Genomic DNA, 19,008 nt, shown 5'->3' on the forward strand with positions numbered 1-19,008 from the left:
GAACCAGGGTCTCCTGCATTGCAAGAGGATTCTTTACCAACTGAGCTATCAGGGAAGCCCCTAGTAACAGCCATAATAGATGTGTAAACAAAGCACTGTGTGAGTACAGAGAGGGTGATATCTTCCTTGCCTTGAAGCATCATGAACCATGGACTATTGCCTTCAGATGGCGTCACTCCAGCTGAAAGATCATTTGAGCAGATGGAGGTAGGTTGTGGGAAGAGCACTGAAGGAAGAGAAACGATGATGTCGCTCTAGATGCATGAAAAGGAAGGTGATTTGAGATCAGGGCTGGTAGTCAAATTCGTCTGTAGCCAAGGATGCAAAAAGGAGAATGACGAACGCTAAAGTCAGAAAGGTAATGATTATGGTTTGGTTAGGAAGAGTTTCAATTTCTAGGCTAAGGATGTTGGACAATCCTTTGTGCTTTGGGAAACTATGGAATATTTTTACACGTAATGTATGACGAGAGTTGTGCCTTGTCCAAAGAGAAACCCAAATATTAAGTGAGACAAACCATGCAATAATGAGGAACACCTAAACTCAGGAATGGTTAGAAGAAAACTTTGAGATCAAATAGCTGTTTTCAATTATCCAAGAGGCTGACCAGTCGAAGAGAGACTATGTCAATTTTTGGTAGATCAAAAGGACAGAAATAAAACCAATTGGTGAAAGGAAGAGAATAACCAATATCAGCTCAAATCAACAAATTACCTTCTAATTTGGCTGCATAAAAACAGAATTGAGGGAACTTCCTTGGTGGTTCAGTAGTTAAGACTTCACCTTCCAATGCAGGGACTGTGGGTTTGACCCCTGGTCAGGGAGCTAAGATCCTGCTTGCCTTAGGGCCAAAAAATCAAAACATATAACAGAAGCAATACTGTAACAAATTCAATAAAGCCTTTTAAAATGGTCCACATTTTTTAAAAAGTCTTTTAAAAAATAAAAAGATCATATTCAAAAAAGTAGAACTGGAATTGACTGGTTTTACAAATAGCTGAACTTCAGGGAAAATATTGGAAAGGTAGGAGGTTTGGATATCAAAGTAAGGGGTTGAACTTGATGAATTTTCTAGCTCTCCCAGGTCCTAACACCCTATTATTCTAGCTTACAGTTGGTTGTGGCATGTTTAAAGAGAGAACAGAGCATTTGAGAAACCAATAAGGAGGTTTTTGTAAGACTCAAGATGAAAAAGATAATGGAGGTCCTGATTAGCAGAGATCATCATAATAGCTAACACTTACACAGCATTTATTGTCCACCCAGCCCTACTATAAGCACTTTACATATATTTACTCATTTGATCCTTACAACAACCCATATTATAGGTGGGAAACGAAAGCACAGAAAGATTTAGTGACTTGCCCAAGGTCACATAGTTAATCTATAGCTGAGCTAGTATTCCAGCCACGAATTCAGGCTTCACTGTTAACTACTATGCTATGCTGGCTCTCAGAGAGAGAACTAGAAGTGGAAATGAAAACAAAAGAATTGAAAGACCTGGCTAAATATGAGCAGAAGGGGAGAAGAACATGAAAACATGATGCCAAGATTCCTAGTTTTAGAAACCAGGAACATTATCATGATATTAACAAAAATAATGAACTCAGGGTGAAAAAACTGTGTTATGAGTAGAAATTAAAAGGTAGGTTAGAAATATTTTGAGTTTCAGGTGATGATGGACTAGTCAGGGAGAAATATGTAACATGATACCTGTGGAATTGAAAGTCAGTCAAGGACTTTAACTTTGTGTAAATATAGCCAGGTTAATATACTTCCTACCCATAGCTTTCCCACAGTACAGTACAACCTCTCTGGAATGCTGATATTATGGGACCAGGATAGATACGAAGTCAAATTCTTTATATAATAATTCCATTATTAATTCTTAGAACAGTGAATATGGCAGCTTTAAGGAAACATAAAATATGTCTCTTAGAGTTCAGATGACACTAATAACCAGACAGCCTTTTAACCACTTTAGTGATTTCCAGAGAGTAAAATTATAAAGACTAAATGTATTAAACGGCACTAAGTTGCGCATTCAAATGATATGTAAGGACATTTATATGCCTTTGTCTTCATCGTGCAGAGGATTTTGTTGACTCTGGATTCTTTACATTTTTGTCTCTCCTTGTCATATTTATTTACAGGGGTAAAAATAAACTGTAGGTGCATGGTCTGCTGGGCAATGATGGCAGCTTTGTAAATATGTATGCAGCCCTTCCCCAGGTCTTTGACAGAAAGCAGTGCCTCTGTAATGCCTTGAACACACCTTCCGCATTAAGGATGCAGGGGGAGCCTATCAGTTTCAAAGATTGCCTGACGACCGCTAGCAGTGTGTCTCTTGTGAACTCCAATTAGACTTCATTTTCTAAATCCCAAGAGCCCTTAGCAACAGTGCTGAATGGGATAAAAATGACTGTATAAGCTCTCGTTCATTCCAAGTAAATTTTCCCATCTGCATGAAATATCCTTTCAGCCAACTGAAGTATGCTACCAGATATGTTTGAGGGTTTGGATGTGTCTGAAGATCTCTCAGTGCATCATCTGTAAAGCTTCAGGAGACATAGACCTTTCTGTGCTCACTTGGGAGGCTTATTGCCTCAGAAAAACCCCAAGCAAGAGTTTTAGGTGTCCATCAAGGGGACTAATGAAATTCATTTGAGGGAGAAGAGAGGTAATGTCAACATTTTTTCAAGAAGGAAGAAGAGATATAATATCAGTCAGAAGGAAGAAAAAGTTTTCCTTAGCACAATTTTAACAGTATGTCCAATCATGCCAAAAGGAATGCTAAGCTTTATATATAAGGAACGCGGCTTCCCACGTGGCACTAGTGGTAAAGAACCTGCCTCCCACTGCAGGAGACGTAAGAGATGAGGGTTTGATTCCTGGGTTAGGACAATCCCCTGGAAGAGGACATGGCAACCCACTCCAGTATACTTGCCAGGGAAATCCTATGGACAGAAGAGCCTGGCAGGCTATATGGTCCATCAGGTTGCAAAGAGTCAGACACAACTGAAGCGACTTAGCGCTCATACATAAAGAGCAAGTAGCCACTCTGAGCCAGGGTGTAATAATAATTGCTCCAGTAGTAGTTATTTATAGTTTAATAAGTGAGAGCACTGTTTTACTGAGGCCAAGAACATAAGTTTGATACCTTGATGCTTTTGATATTGTGACGTCTTTGGCTTGTCCTTTTGGGAGATCACAGACTGCAAACAGGTGGAAATGATGATAAGAGAATCTAAGCACAGAGCTGTGGATAGACCAATACAAACTTTTCCATAGCTGAACAATCAGTTCAAAGCATAGAGCCTGCTACATATCACGAATCATATGTTGGGAGTTTCCAGCATTAATATTTTCTTCTTAAGGGTTTTACCTTGTTGGGTTAAGTGAAAAGTATTTGTGCGACAAGTGTCTAGATTTCAGCATTCTTTGTTAACTGAGGATATTATTGGATAGACAAGTGTGTTGGGTTTGTAATCAAAAGACTGAGACAGTTTTGCATCTATAGCCAAGAATGGGTAGATTCACCTCAACCTCAGTGTTTCTAGCCACTGATCACTGAGCTAAGCAATATACAATCTCAAGTTATGAGAGAATATTTCATTTGGCCAAAAATCAAACAGGATTTATTCCAAAGGAAATATTCTAGATATTGAAAAAAAGCCAGTTGAGTATTTTATTGAATTCAAAAATTGTAAGCGAGGCATGATTTTTCTGTCTTGTCAGGTTTTTCAGATTTGCCAAAGAACTTTCCACCAATTTATAAAGGAAATCCAAAGCCACATGATAAACATAATCCAGGAAGCATTAAGCTGAAAGTCAATTCCACTCTTGATCTTCAACACTAGATTCTTTCACATTTAGTTTTTATCCAAGAATTTGAGACTCATCTGAAGAGTTTTATAGGTTGGAGTGTGTTGTTGTTGTTGCTGCTGTTGTTACTGCTGCTTCTGTGCACAGAAAGAGCTAGCTGACATATTGTATCATCTTGTGGTCTCTTCAATCAAATTGCTCAAATGTAAGATAGTGTTAAGTTACTAAAATATATTGAAGCCCATTGTGATGCTGGGGCTAAAAGACAAGTGGTATGCTTATGTCATAGGTTTTCTGTGTAAAATGAGAGAGATACTGTTACACCTCAAACACAGAAATGTGATATATAGCCCACAGTAAAACCAAATTTTCTTTAAATTTAATTTTATTTTTAATTGTAGGATAATTACTTTACAATATTGTGATGGTTTCTGCCATACATCAGCATGAATCAGCCACATTATACACATGTCCCCTTCCTCTTAAACCTCTCTCCCACCCCTCTAGGTAATCACAGAGCACTGGCTTTGGGTTCCCTGCATCATACAGCAAATTCCAATTGGCTATCTATTTTACATATGGCATTGTGTATGTTTCAATCTCTCTCAAGTAATCCTACCCTCTCCCTCCTGAGCTCTGACCAAAAGTCTGTTCTTTATGTCTGCGTCTCCTTTGCTGTCCTGCAAATAGAATTATCAGGACCATCTTTCTAGATTCCATATATATGCGTTAGTATACAATATTTAGTGTACAATATTTGTCTTTCTCTTTCTTATTTCACTCTGTATAATAGGCTCTAGCTTCATCCAGTTTATTAGGACTGACACAAATGTGTTCCTTTTTACAGCTGTGCAGTATTCCATGTGTATATATGGAACAACTTCTTTATCCATTCATCTATCAATGGATGTCTAGGTTGCTTCCATACCTAGCCATTGTACACAGTGCTGCAGTGAACATTGGGTACATGTGTTTTTTTCAATTATGGTTTCCCAGGGGTATATGCTGGGTCGTATGGTAGTTTTATTCCTAGTTTTTAAAGAAATCTCCATACTGTTCTCCATAGTGGCTGTATCAATTTGCTTTCCCACCAACAGTACGAGAGGGTTCCCATTTTTCCCTCTGCAAGTTTTATTGAAACCAAATCTTTGTCATAGCAAAGTACTATAAAGATCGCATGGAGGTGGTATTGAATTTAGCTCTGTGCAATAAATGTGTTATCAACTAATAGATATGTTATCAACTAATATTTTTCCAACTGCTTTTCAGAGAAACAAGAACTCAAAGTGCGTGTGTATATGCATGTGTATGAGTATACCTGCATGCGTCCTGGGCATGTGTGCTACAAAGTTAACAGTTATTCCACTCTCAAGTAGAATGTCTGCCACTGAAGAATTCAAGGAGCTGAAAAACAATACCAAGTACACCCTTTATTCCTGTTGTTGTTTAGTCTCGAAGTCGTGTCTAACTCTTTGCAGTCATGGACTGCAGTGCACCAGACTTCCCTGTCCTTCGTTCTCTCCTGGAGGTTGCTCAAAGTCATGCCCATTGAGTCAGTGATGCTACTATTTTTGCTTGATTCATTGCTTGATTTTAGTGAACAACCGGGTATACACTCTAATAACTTTTCCAGTCCTTAACCTGCTTGATTTGGACAATGCTCACACTTATCAAATCAATTTACTTTTCCCCTTACTCTTATTTCCCATATTCAATCACAAAAAAACAATGAGAAAATCTTCATAGTTTCCACAATAAAATTTGTATTATAGTCTATCAAACAGAAGGTCTCTATCTATTCAGGTCCTTTCATCCCGAATTCTTTATTTTCCTTATGCTCCCAGTCTGCTTTCCTTTAATCTTGAACTGATTCTACTGGATGCTGAACAAGTGGACATGTAATATTTCCTTATTTTTCATGAATTTTTACATGAAAGGTGTCCTTTGCTTGTTTAGAATGCCATATGATATTATTGAAAATATTACTTACAAGCATATTTTGGAACCTGATACCCAGGGCTTCCGAGGTGGTGCTAGTGGTAGAGAACCATGGGCCAGTGCAGGAGACAAAGGGGATGCGGGTTCGATCCCTGGTGGGGAAGATCCCCTGAAGGAAGAAATGGCAACCCACTCCAGTATTCTTGCCTGGAGAAGCCCATGGACAGAGGAGCCTGGCAGGCTTCAGTCCATGGGGTTGCAAAGAGTTGGACACTACTGAAGCTACTTAGCACACATGCAACTCTTAATATTTCAGAGTATCCAATACTATTATTGTTTAACATTGAACACAGCCAAAGTGCCAAGAATAACAGAATTTACTAAGAATTTTTGTCTACAAAGTAAATCTGAAAGAAAAGGTTCTGAGGTAGGCTGTGAAGGATTTACTGTTTAATCAAATAGTTCTTTGTCAGCATGCAACAAAGAGGTGTTCCAGCTGTATCCTAGTTCAATTTATACAAGTTTTGTTCATTGTTGACATGCATAAAGAAACTTATTAAAAATGAAATGTCTCAATAGAACTTTTAAAGTGTCTGCCTATATTTTTCATGTTCTTTTCCAATACATTGGCACAGAAGACTGTTTATGTTTTAGCATTCTTTTGTCATATTTTGTAGTCTGTAATGTTAATGTATTTTCAACCAGATAGAAAATATTGCACCAAGACCTATTCATAAGACAAATATATTAGAACAAATATCATTTCTATCATGTTTATAAATTATACAATTGCCAGCATCTGTTTTCTGTTAGTCCTTCCCCCACACCCACGGCACTGCTGATCATAAAAGATTGGGATTGAAAACATCTTAGAATCAGTCCAGAAACTCCATTTGGAAATGGATGCAATTGCAAGAGTGTGGATGCAGTTCGAAGTGAGGAATGCTTCATGTTGGAAACCTGCTTCTCCGTGTGTAGTGATCTATTTCTTAGAGGATTTCCTTCATCAAGCAAATATTGCTTCTCACCTGGATCCTGTGGGGCTGAAACTGTCAATCAGATTAAGAGTTGTGGCTTATGTCTCTGGAGAGAGGGATTAAGTGCTGAAGTTAAGCCACATCTCCATTTATTTACATGGACTTCCTGGTGGCTCGGTGGTAAAGAATCTGCCTGCCAATGCAGGAAACACAGGTTCGATCCCTGTGTTGGAAATATCTCCTGGATGAGGAAATGGCAAACCATGCCAGTATTCTTGCCTGGGAAATCCCACAGACAGAGGAGTCTGGTGGGCTACAGTCCATGGGGTTGCAAAAGAGTCGGACATGACAGAGTGCCTAAATGACAACAAGAAAAACAACTTATTTATTCAACAGAAAGTAAGTAGTGAAAGTGAAATCGCTCAGTCGTGTCCGACTCTGTGCGACCCCATGGACTATAGCCTACCAAGCTTCTCTGTCCATGGGGTTTTCCAGGCAAGAATACTGGAGTGGGTTGCCATTTCCTTCTCCAGGGGATCTTCCCCACCCGGGGACCGAACCCAGGTCTCCGGCATTGCAGGCAGATGCTTTACCCTCTGAGCCACCATCCCTAAAGACAGTCATTTCTTTTTTTTTATTGTTGATAACATTTTCAGTTCAATTCAGTCACTCAGTTGTGTCCGACTCTTTGTGACCCCATGGACTGCAGTATACCAGGCCTCCCTGTCCATCGCCAACGCCCAGAGTTTACTCAAACTCATGTCCATTGAGTCGGTGATACCATCCAACCATCTTATCCTCTATTGTCCCCTTTTCCTCCTGCCTTCAATCTTTCCCAGCATCAGGGTCTTTCCAAATGAGTCAGTTCTTCGCATCCGGTGGCCAAAGTATTGGAGTTTCAGCTTCAGCATCAGTCCTTCCAGTGAATATTCAGGACTGATTTCCTCTAGGATGGACTGGTTGGATCTCCTTGCAGTCCAAGGGACTGTTGAGTCTTCTCCAGCACCACAGTTCAAAAGCATCAATTCTTCAGTGCTCAGCCTTCTTTATGGTCCAGTTCTCACATCCATACATGACTACTGGAAAAACCATAGCTTTGACTGGATGGACTTTTGTTGGCAAAGTGATGTCTCTGCTTGTTAACTTGCTGTCTAGGTTGGTCATAGCTTTTCTTCCAAGGAACAAGCGTCTTTTAATTTCATGACTGCAGTCACCATCTGCAGTGATTTTGGAGCCCAAGAAAATAAACTCTGTCACTGTTTCCATTGTTTCCCCATCTATTTGCCATGCAGTGATGGGACTGAATGCCATGTTCTTAGTTTTCTGAATGTTGTGTTTTAAGCCAGCTTTTTCACTCTCCTCTTTCACTTTCATTAAGAGGCTCTTCAGTTCTTCTTCACTATCAGCCATAAGGGTGGTATCATCTGCATATCTGAGGTTATTGATATTTCTCCCAGCAATCTTGTTTCCAGCTTGTGCTTCATCCAGCCTGGCATTTCACATAATGTACTCTGCATATAAGTTAAATAAGCAGGGTGACAATATATAGCCTTGGCGTATTCCTTTCCCAATTTGGAACTAGTTCATTGTTCCATGTCCAGTTCTAACTGTTGCTTCTTGACCTGCACACAGATTTCTCAAGAGGCAGGTCAGGTGGTCTGGTATTCCCATCTCTTGAAGAATTTTCCACAGTTTGTTGTGATCCACACAGTCAAAGGCTTTGGCATAGTCAATAAAGCAGAAATAGATGTTTTTCTGGAACTCTCTTGCTTTTCCTAGGATACAACAGATGTTGGCAATTTGATTTCTGGTTCCTCTGCCTTTTCTAAATCCAGCTTGAACATCTGGAAGTTCTTTGCCAATAAGTATATATCTGTAAAAATATCTTGGTCAGCATATATTTAAATTTCATATGTATAACTTGCTTTCTTCCATTATCATTATGTTTTTAAGGTTTATCAATTTTGTACCTCTACTGTGTTCAACTTCTGTATTTTTTTTTTCGCATCGTATGAACACACCAAAATTTATATATCTACTTTCCTATTGATGTACATTTAGGTTGAACACACACACACACATATACGTATCAGTGAATATATTTTGAAATGTTCTTAGTCTTTTCTGTTTCATATGGATTTTAAGGTCAGGTTTTCAAGCTCTATGAAAAAGGTTATTGGAATATTGACTGTAATTACATTGAATTTACACAGCTAGTAGAGGAAAATTAACATCTTAATGATGTTGAGGTTTGTGAGCCATGAGCATAGTATGTCTCTCCATTGACTGAGTCTTTGTATGTGTTCTTCAATTCAAAAGGTTGTGAATTCTTGCATGAAAGGACATTGAAGTGTTTTTTTTTTTGAAAGATGTTATTATTATGAATGGGATCTTTTTAAAAAAAATTGTACGTTCTATTTATAGTTGGCTGTGCCTGATATATAGCCATGCTGCTGATTTTTTTTCTGTTAATCCTGTTTACAGTAACTTTGCTATCCTCTCTTCCTGTTTTCATAGTTTACCTGTATATTCAGTTTTGTATCTTCCTCTACAGGCATTGGAGAAGGAAACAGCAACCCACTCCAGTATCCTTGCCTGGAAAATCCCATGGACAGAGAAGCCTGGTGGGCTGCAGTCCATGGGGTCACAAAGAGTTGGGCACGACTGAGCGACTAACACTTTACTACAGGCATTAAACATTTTATATTTTGATTGCTTTATTGTGCTAGCTGAGTTATCCAGTACCTACTGAATTAGAAGCAGTAGTTAATTATGGTACTTCTGACTTTAAGGGAACTATGTTATTGTAAATTCTCATCTAGTCCTATTGTGCTAAGAGATTATATTATAAATAGGAAATATAATATAAATATATAACATTATATAATACTATTTCTCTATATAAGATGATAGTTTTTCTTTAATCCATTATGAAATGAGATTAAACTGAAATGGATTAATTCAATGATGAATTATTTTAATAGATTTTCAAAGGTTAAACCATCCTAGCATTCATGCCTACTTTTTTGTAATTTCTTATATTTGTATGTATCTGGTTTGATTTCCAGATCTTTTATTAAAGATTTTTGCATCCATGTTTATGAGATGAGGCTACAAAAAAGTCCTTTCTTCTTTTCTCACCTTACTTTGAATCCAGATTATAATAGCCTCATAAAATAGTTCAGGAAGTCTTCTCTCTATTCATGTTCTCTGGTGTGACTTCAAATAGAGATAACCTGTCTCTTAGAAGTTTCACTAAATATACCTGTAAAATCATCTGAGCCATTTTCAATGTCTTTAAGATCTATCCAGGCTTTAAGTTTCTTCTCAAATCCATTTTTTTCGTGAAAAATCATCTACTTCATCTAAGATCTTACTGTCATAAAATTGTTTATAGTACTTTTTCATTTACTTTTATATTTTAAACTTTAATATTTATTTTTATCATTTCCTTTCTTTTTTTCTTATTCTATTTTGTCAAATCTTTCTCTACTTTATTATTCATGTCAAAGACACAAATTTTGGTTTTGTTCATCTTCTCTATTGTTTCTTTGTTTCTCCCTTCATTAACTTTTAGCTCTTACTATTATTGTTTCCTCCCTTCTACTTATATGTAATCTTTTTTCTTAGTCCTTGAGTTGGATGCTTTGTTCATTAATTTTCAATTGTTCTTTTCTACTAAATGCATGAAAAGATATGTTTCCTCTAAGTTACTGTCTAAGCTGCATCCCACAAGTTTTTATAAATAGTATTTTCATTGTTACCCAGGTCCTAATTTCCAATATAGTTTTTATGTGATTCCTGAATTATTTTAAAGTATATTTTTAAGGAGCACTTTTCTGCATTTTTGCTTTTGCTTTTTGTTCACTGATTTCTAATTTTAGTGCATTTTGCTGAAGCAGCATGATCTGCATGGTGTAGAATATTTGCCATTTGTTGAGCTTTCCTTTGTAAACTAATAATTGTCTGTTTTCTGGGTATTCTGTATGTTCTTAGAAAGAATGTGTATTTATAGTCATAGCTTTGTGGTTCTATACATGTTCATTATATTAAAGTTGTTAATTGTACTATTCAACTTTTCTACATCCTCATTAATTTTTTATCTTTTTATTCCTGATGGTGAAATTTTCAATTTGTCTTATTGCAAGTATGTCAAGGTTTGCTTTATATATATTGAAGCTATATTTTCTTACAGGATCACAATTGTTACCTCTTCCTGGTGAATTAATCCTTTTATCATTATATAATGACTCTATCCATAATGATCTTTACACCTTGAAATCTATTTCATCTGATAATATTGTAGCTACCGCAAATTTCTTGATATTTTACTACCCTGCTTTTTTCTCTTATTGATAACTTTTCTGTATTAGTATGTTTCAGCACACCTCTTATTAACAGAAAGAACAAAACTAGATTTTCTGTTTCACTCAGTTCCAGAGTCTCAGTCTTTTAAACTGCAAGTTCAATTTGTTTTTATTTACTAGGATTACTGACATGTTTGGATTTATATCCTATAATCTTCTTCTGTGTCTCCTATTTACATCATTTATTTTTTCATTGACTTTTACCCTTTTTCTGCCTTTTCTCTGATTACCTAGGTTATCTTCATTCTTATTCCTCTATTTCTGGTTAGGAAATTATATATTCTGTTTATGTTCTTTTGTGTATTATCTTTAACTTCTTAACATGTCATTAAAACATAATACACATACAGAAAAGGACAAAAGTCCTAGGTGTACAACTCAGTGAATTATCCAGATAGGAAATACCTGTGGTAGAATATATTCTACCACTGACAGCATGTGTTTATCTTTTGATTAAAAGAAGTTCTTAATTTTGATATCATCCAATTTTATATTTTATCTTTATGGTTAGCATTTTGTGTACAGTTTTTAAAAAAATTTTGTGCCCTAAAGATCATGACATTGTTTTTTAATGTTGTGTTCTAGAAGCTCTGTCAGTTTATTTTTCATACATTTTATCTGGAATTGATTTTGTATATAGGATTCAGTAGAGATGAAATTTTTCTTAAAGGATATTTAGTTTCCAAGAACCATTTAAAACAGTAGTCATTTCTCATTTGCCTACAGTACCACCTTTACCATAAATCAAGTATCCTTATATGTATGGATCTGTTTTAGGACTCTATTTACTCTGATTGGTCTATTTGCCATTGTACCAATGTCCACTGTCTAAATTAACATAGCTTTATAATGTCTTACTACCAGCTAAAGTATATCTTTTCACCTTATTCTGCTCCTTTCTTTGACTGATCAATATACACATAAACGTACAAACACACACATACAACTGCTGAGATGTTGATTGGGGGTGTATTGAATCTGCAGGAGAATTTGGGGGAGATTGGCATCTTTAGTTTTGAGTTTTTCTGTTCATGAACGTGTTATAGCTTTCCATTTATCCAGTTTTTCCTCTAGTTTATCTCACAAATTTTAATAATTTTCCAGTATAGGTCTTACAAATATTGTGTTAAAATTATTATTAAGCATATTAATTCTAATAATTTATCTATAAATTATTAGATTCTTTTTGTAGTTTGTATATACACAATCATACTATCCTTGAATAATGATTGTTTGCTCCTTTTCAATTTTTATACTTTTTTTTTCCTTTTCTTACATTATTGCACTGGCTAGGACCTCAAGAATTATGTTGTATAGAAGTGATGATCATAGGCATCTTTGCTCAGTGTCAATAATAGAAGAAAAGATTTCAACATCTCACAATTAAATAATGTTTTTGTTGTGGGGGTTTTGTAGCTTATCTTTATTGGTTAAAGTTGCTTTTAGTCTTAGTTTGCTATTTTTATCATGAATGAATGTTTAGTGTTTTATGAAATACTCATTATGTATCTGTGAAGATGATCATATGAGTTTCATCTTTTACTCTATATATATGATGAATTGCAATTATTGATTTTCAAAGTTTAAAACAATCTTGCTTTTCTAGAATAAATACAAATGCGTGATTATATGATTTCCTGTTATGTAATACTAGTTTTGCTGTGTTAATGTTTTGTTTAGAGTCTTTACATCCATATTTATGAGTGAGATTAGCCTGTATTTTTTCTTATAATATCATTGTCAGAATTTTACATCAAGGTTACACTGACATCATAAACACACTATGAAGTGTTTTCTTTTTTCCTGTTCTTTGGAAAAGTTTATTCAAGATTGGCAATTTTTCTTCCTTAAAATTTTGGTATATTTACAAATGAAGTTATCTGAGATTATAATTTTTGTGGGGGGATATTTTTCATTGTTTATTAAGGTTTTTATAGAAAATACTGTTTCCTTTTTTTTCCTTGTGTGCATTATTGTAAGCTTGACTTTTCTGGGAATTTGTGCATTCCACTGACAGTTTTAAATATATTGACAAAAAGTTATTTGTGCTATCTTCTTATGATGTTTTATGTCTGAACAATCTGCAACAATGTCATCTTTTCCATTCCCAATATTAGTTATTTGGGCCTTCTGTATTTTCTTCTTCATGAGCCCCATCAGGAGTTTATCAATTTTATTAGTTTATGTAAATCATCACATATTGGCTTTGTTGATTCTTTCTATCACATATTTATTCCCATTTACTTAATTTTAGCTTTTAAAATTGTTATCTTCTTCCTTATACCCTCTTGGAGTTTCCTTTGCTCTTCTTTATCTAATTTCTTTGAACTGGATGCTTGGGTCATTGTTTTTTCAGCTGGCTCCCCTTTCTGTCTTATAAATTTTCCTATACATATGGACTGAGTTATATTACACAAATTTTTACATATTTGTTGTTGTTGTTCCGTTGCTAAATCATTTCCGATTCTTTGTGACCTCATGGACTACAGCACACCAGATTCCTCTGTCCTCCACTGAGGACATTTTCATTCATTTCAAAATATTTCCTTATTTCCATGATGATTTCTTCTCTGTTCTATAGTTCATTCAGAAGACTATTTCTTAATCTTTATATTATGTGGATTTTATAATTATCTTTTGTTACTGATTTCAAGTTTAATTCCATAGTAAGGAGAAAACATGTTATATATAATTTCAGTGCTTAGAAATACATTGAGACTTGCTTTACAACCCAGCCTATGGTCAATATTTGTAAATGCTTTCTGTGTACTTGAAATTTCTGTGTATGTTGTAGTTATTTAATGCAGTGTTCTATATTATCAACTAGATCAAATTTGTTAATCATATTCTCAAATATTACATATTCTTTCTGAGTTATCTGCTTGTTCTGTCAGTTAATGAGAAAGGGAATCATAAAACTCTCTGACTATAATTGTGAATCTGTCTTTTTCTCTTTTTTGTTCCTTCACTTTTGCTTCAATATTTGGCTTGATATATCTGGCTTCAGTATTGGAAATTTTTTAGCCATTATCTAGTCAAGTATTTTTTCTGTACCCATAAGATTGACAAAAGCTCTGCTCAACCTTTGAGCCTTCCAGCTGCATCCACCAGAACTGACAGACATTTCTAGAAGAGAAACATCTGTAAATGTCAGACACCTCTCTGGGTTATCATTTTCTCCTGGAAGTTGGCCTAGTAACTCTTTACTCTTTTGTGAATTCTAGTAATATTCAACAAAATTTAAAATATATTTTGTCTAGATTTTCTAGTTCTTATCAGAAGAGAATAGTAAAAATTACTTAGGTCACAATCACTAGAAACAGAGCTTCACTTTTCCACTTTTATATGCATACTTGACAAAGTATCTCTTACCTAACTCCTGAAGAATATAAGGCTTTAGAAATATTGCACACAGGGGATTCCATTGCACCTAATATGATAAGGTAATATTTTATTTCACTATTGTTTTCTAATCCCCCAGTTTTATAATTATTATTATTATATAGTCAATGCTTCCTTGCCATCTCTCTAGGCCAGTGGATAGTTTATTAATCCCCATCTATTGAGGTTGCAGTTTTTCAAGGGTTGTCCTTGCTTTCTGCAGAAGTTTCCGCTCCAACTCCCTATCTTAAATGGGCCAAAGACCTCATCTCTTTTGCTTTTGTGGACACAGATACCCAAGCCCCTAGTCATTACTGGATATAATAACCCCTCTAGGCTGCCAGAGGGTTGACTTACATGCTTACATGTTTGTATGTTAGTATCTTCTTTGCATTGGCATTTGAGAATTTCTCTTTCTCGTGAGCTAAGACAGGCAATTTTAAAAATTATTATGTTATATTTAACATTTCTAAAGGTTTATGTTGAGGTGGTTTAAGGATAGCCTAGTCTGCCATTTTGCTGATGCTATTCATCCAGTCCTACTACTTTTCAGTAAATCATCAGAATAATGATACTTGTCTGTGTCTAAAATTTATAGTTGTATAAAGCGATGTATGCAAAATGTTTGCCTCTAATTGCTACAGTCAGCTCTGGTTTGATTGCCTTTGACCTATTTAGTTCCCTAATCTTAGAAAGGCTCTTTCATTTCAGCTTTTAGTGTCTTGAGGGAAGCCATTAAGGGGAATATAATTACAATATCAAGTTCACTACAAGAACTAAATTTTAAAATTCAGATTATCAATCAGAGATTCAGAATCAAGATATGCAATGTTGGCACTAATTCAACATTAACCTACTTGAGCTACCATTTTTTAGGATAAGTCCCCCTTTTTTTGGTATTTTCTCGGTCCTGGAATTTTCTCTCAATCTGGTGATCCCACACACAATTTTCTATTCACTCTTCCACCCAGTCCAACATGGCTTTACAACTACTACTTTATCAACACAGCTCTTCCTAAAGTTGCCACCAATTTCCATATTGGTAAATCTAATGGGTACTTCTCTGCCCATTGACCTCTCAGCAATATTTTACATGTAACTGAAACCTCTAGGTGGCATTTTGGGCACTCCAAGGAGCTCCAGTTCTTTATGTCTCAGCTCAGAAAGAATTCGGTGAGAGGCAAAGTGGTATCTAAGGAGTAATTTATTAGTCTAGGACCCTTGTGAGGCTTGCAAGTAGGTGAACAAGAAGGTGCCTCGCCCTGACAACTTAGTGGGCCACAGTTTTATAGTCAAAAGAAAAATGGAGGGGGAAGACTACCTTCTTCCGCATTCTTGAACAGACATCACACTTCCATCATCAGTTTCTCCTCCGTGTTTGGTGAGGGAGTATTCTTATCCCTACATAGTCAAGCCAGGACTATCATGGTGCTATGGAAATGAGCAGAAAGGCGGTAACGTAAGCTAAAAATGGTAAATCATCTCAGGTTTTAGTAAATGTCACCTTTTCCTTATATTTTTGTTTTTAGTGCATGCAGAGGAACATGTCATCTAGAAATCACCGACTTACTGAGTTCACTAGGCAGGATGTGAGTCTCACGCCACCATTGTTTTATTGTTTGGGGGCATGTCACATGCTTCTGTGCATAGTTTTATTGTTAAACAAGCCTGGTTGGTTTTGTGGTTTAGCAAACCTACTTTCTTGAGTGATCATTGTTTATGGAGTTAAATTAATAGGGTCTCCTATACTTTTTTCTTTACTTACAATCCCCTAGTGGGGTTAACTACTTAATTACCTGCTTTATCCCCTTACTCTATCCCCATCATAACTACCCCCTCTTTCTTAAAATATTGTCCTCTTTTGGCTTTAGCTGCTTCCCTGGTGGCTCAGCAGTAAAGAACTCACCTGCAGTGCAGGGCATGTGAGTTCAATCTCTGGGTCGGGAAGATCCACTGGAGAAGGAACTGGCCACCCACTGCAGTATTCTTGCCTGGGAAATCCCATGGACAGAGAAGCCTGGTGGGCTACAGTCCATGGAGTTGCAGGAATTGGACATGAGTTAGTGACTACATCACCACTACCACACCACAATCTACTGAACTTCCTCCTATCACTCAATATCCTCTCCTTCCCAGTCTGCTTGGATGGTTCCTCTTTTTCTCTTTTATCTTTAAATAATGGAACTCCAAAGAACTCATTGCTTAGAGGATATCATGATGTCTCAAGCCTAAATGCTGCTGATGCTAAGTCACTTCAGTCGTGTCCGACTCTGTGCGACCCCATAGACAGCAGCCCACCAGGCTCCCCCGTCCCTGGGATTTTCCAGGCAAGAACACTGGAGTGGGTTGCCATTTCCTTCTCCAATGCAAGAAAGTGAAAAGTGAAAAGTGAAACTGAAGTCGCTCAGTCATGTCCGACCCTCAGCGACCCCATGGACTGTAGCCTTCCAGGCTCCTCCGTCCATGGGATTTTCCAGGCAAGAGTACTGGAGTGGGGTGCCATTGCCTTCTCCAGCCTAAATGCTAAATACCACCTATTTGCTAATGGTTGCCAGTTTCACATCTCTTGCTTGGTCCTATCAAATTCATATATCTTACTGCTTAATTGATATTTTCATTTGGCTATCTCTATGTCATCTCAAAGTTAATTTGTTTGATCTTTCATCTTTTCCCATTTTGTTAGTGGCAGCATTATCCACCCCTTTGTTTATGCCAAGACTTGTATGTTTTCCTTTTCCTTCATTTCCTATATCCACTCTTAAGGAATATTGGTTCTACCTCCAAGATATATCTCAAATTGTCCAATGACCCTGTCATGTATAAATATTATTACTTCCATTGTATAGTTACACAAGCAGAGATTAAGAAAACATGTCACTGTCTGCCTAACTGTACACAGATTTTATGCAGAAGAATTCTTTTTCCAAGCCCATTGCTCTTTCTATCATACCTTGACCCTCAAAGAATACTTGCGAATGAATTAGTGAATATATGGATCCAGATAGTAATAAAACTCACTTGGATTCCAGAATATTCTCTTTTTCATTCACCCCAAACCTATGGCATCCTTTTGACAGGCTTTTATCTCCTTTCTGCCCCTCCAGCAAGGGCGTTTCATCAAGAAACAGTCTAACCAAACTTCTATTTTGGCTTTCTACTGTCATGATTTTATTAGTATTCAGTGTGCCTCAAAAAATAAGTCAATGAGACAGAAGAGAGAAACTGGATAGAACTGGTAATACATATTGATTACATTGGCTAAATATTGAATGACATTTTGAGATAAGACGATGTAATCAAGAGTCATTCTAAATACTTAAAATAAATGCAAATATTGTTAGTATGATCAGGGAAACCAATTGATTACCATCATTTGCAGCTTTACCTCTTGTGTATTATGAATTGTATTAGAAAGTTATCACCTTTGTGATTGTAAAACCTGTCTTCCCGAATGAACTTAGGATACTATTTTACTATGTGTGTTTTCCCCAGTGATTTCTTTTTTTGTTGTTGTTTTTGTGTTTTGTTTTTCTATTTTTTAATTTAAATTTATTTATGTTAACTGGAGGCTAATTACTTTACAATACTGTATTGGTTTTGCCATACATCAACATGAATCCACCCCGGGTGTACACGGGTTCCCCATCCTGAACCCCCCTCCCACATCCCTCCCTGTACCATCCCTCTGGGTCATCCCAGTGATTTCTTATAGCATCATAAAAATCTCTGCAACAAAATTTCTGTGGTCCTAATGAATTTTTAGTGAAAACCACTTGACATTTGTTTGCCACTGACTTCATTTCTGAGCCTTCAATGCTATTTTCATTTTTTAGACTCCTCAAAAGCAATATGATTTAGAGTTTATTTTATACATAGAGACATAATTACCTTTTTTAATAGAATTCTTTGTACATTCACTCACATGCTAGACGTCTTTGTGACCTTTTGAATGTAGGTATAGACTGAGATTTTGGTCATTGTAATGTGTTTTTGAAAGAGTAGACTTTGGTTGTAATAAAATATGTAAATATATCTTCTTTAAATTCCCCGCAGAGCTGTGTACCATGGAGTGTGGTAGCCACGGAGTCTGTTCAAGGGGAATCTGCCAATGTGAAGAAGGTTGGGTTGGACCAACGTGTGAAGAACGCTCCTGTCATTCTCACTGTGCTGAGCATGGCCAGTGCAAAGATGGAAAATGTGAGTGCAGCCCTGGATGGGAGGGCGACCACTGCACAATTGGTAAGTACTTGAAACAAAGTACATTGGATTAACTGAGAAAGTAAAGCAGTCCAACAAATCAATCACCAGGGTTTTTGTAGACTTTGAAATGGGAGGAGAGAAGTAGGAGGGTTGGTCATAAGTTTGAAAGTTTCTTTAACTAGGAGGTTTCCTGTTTTGAGGATAACATTTTATTTACTTCTATGCCATTTTCTTTTTCATTACTTTGGTATTCTTTGTATTTTCTGCTTTCAAGTGTTTTGAGTTACTCAAATGAAATATGATACATTAGAATAGTGTCA

The 19,008-nt window shown here is 36.3% G+C and overlaps 1 protein-coding gene across 3 annotated transcripts in view; it reads left to right on the forward strand.

Moving 5' to 3' along the window:
- The window catches only part of TENM1 (teneurin transmembrane protein 1), a 624,193-nt gene that overhangs the window by 409,497 nt on the left and 195,688 nt on the right, over positions 1-19,008 (forward strand). For all 3 annotated transcript variants that reach the window (XM_068962599.1, XM_068962601.1, XM_068962600.1), the window contains exon 12: positions 18,542-18,727. In XM_068962599.1, the coding sequence (XP_068818700.1) occupies positions 18,542-18,727 (186 nt within the window). The remainder of the gene's footprint in view (positions 1-18,541; positions 18,728-19,008) is intronic.

Source organism: Capricornis sumatraensis, chromosome X (genome assembly GCF_032405125.1).
Source record: "Capricornis sumatraensis isolate serow.1 chromosome X, serow.2, whole genome shotgun sequence".
In the NCBI taxonomy this organism is placed as follows: Eukaryota; Metazoa; Chordata; class Mammalia; order Artiodactyla; family Bovidae; genus Capricornis; species Capricornis sumatraensis.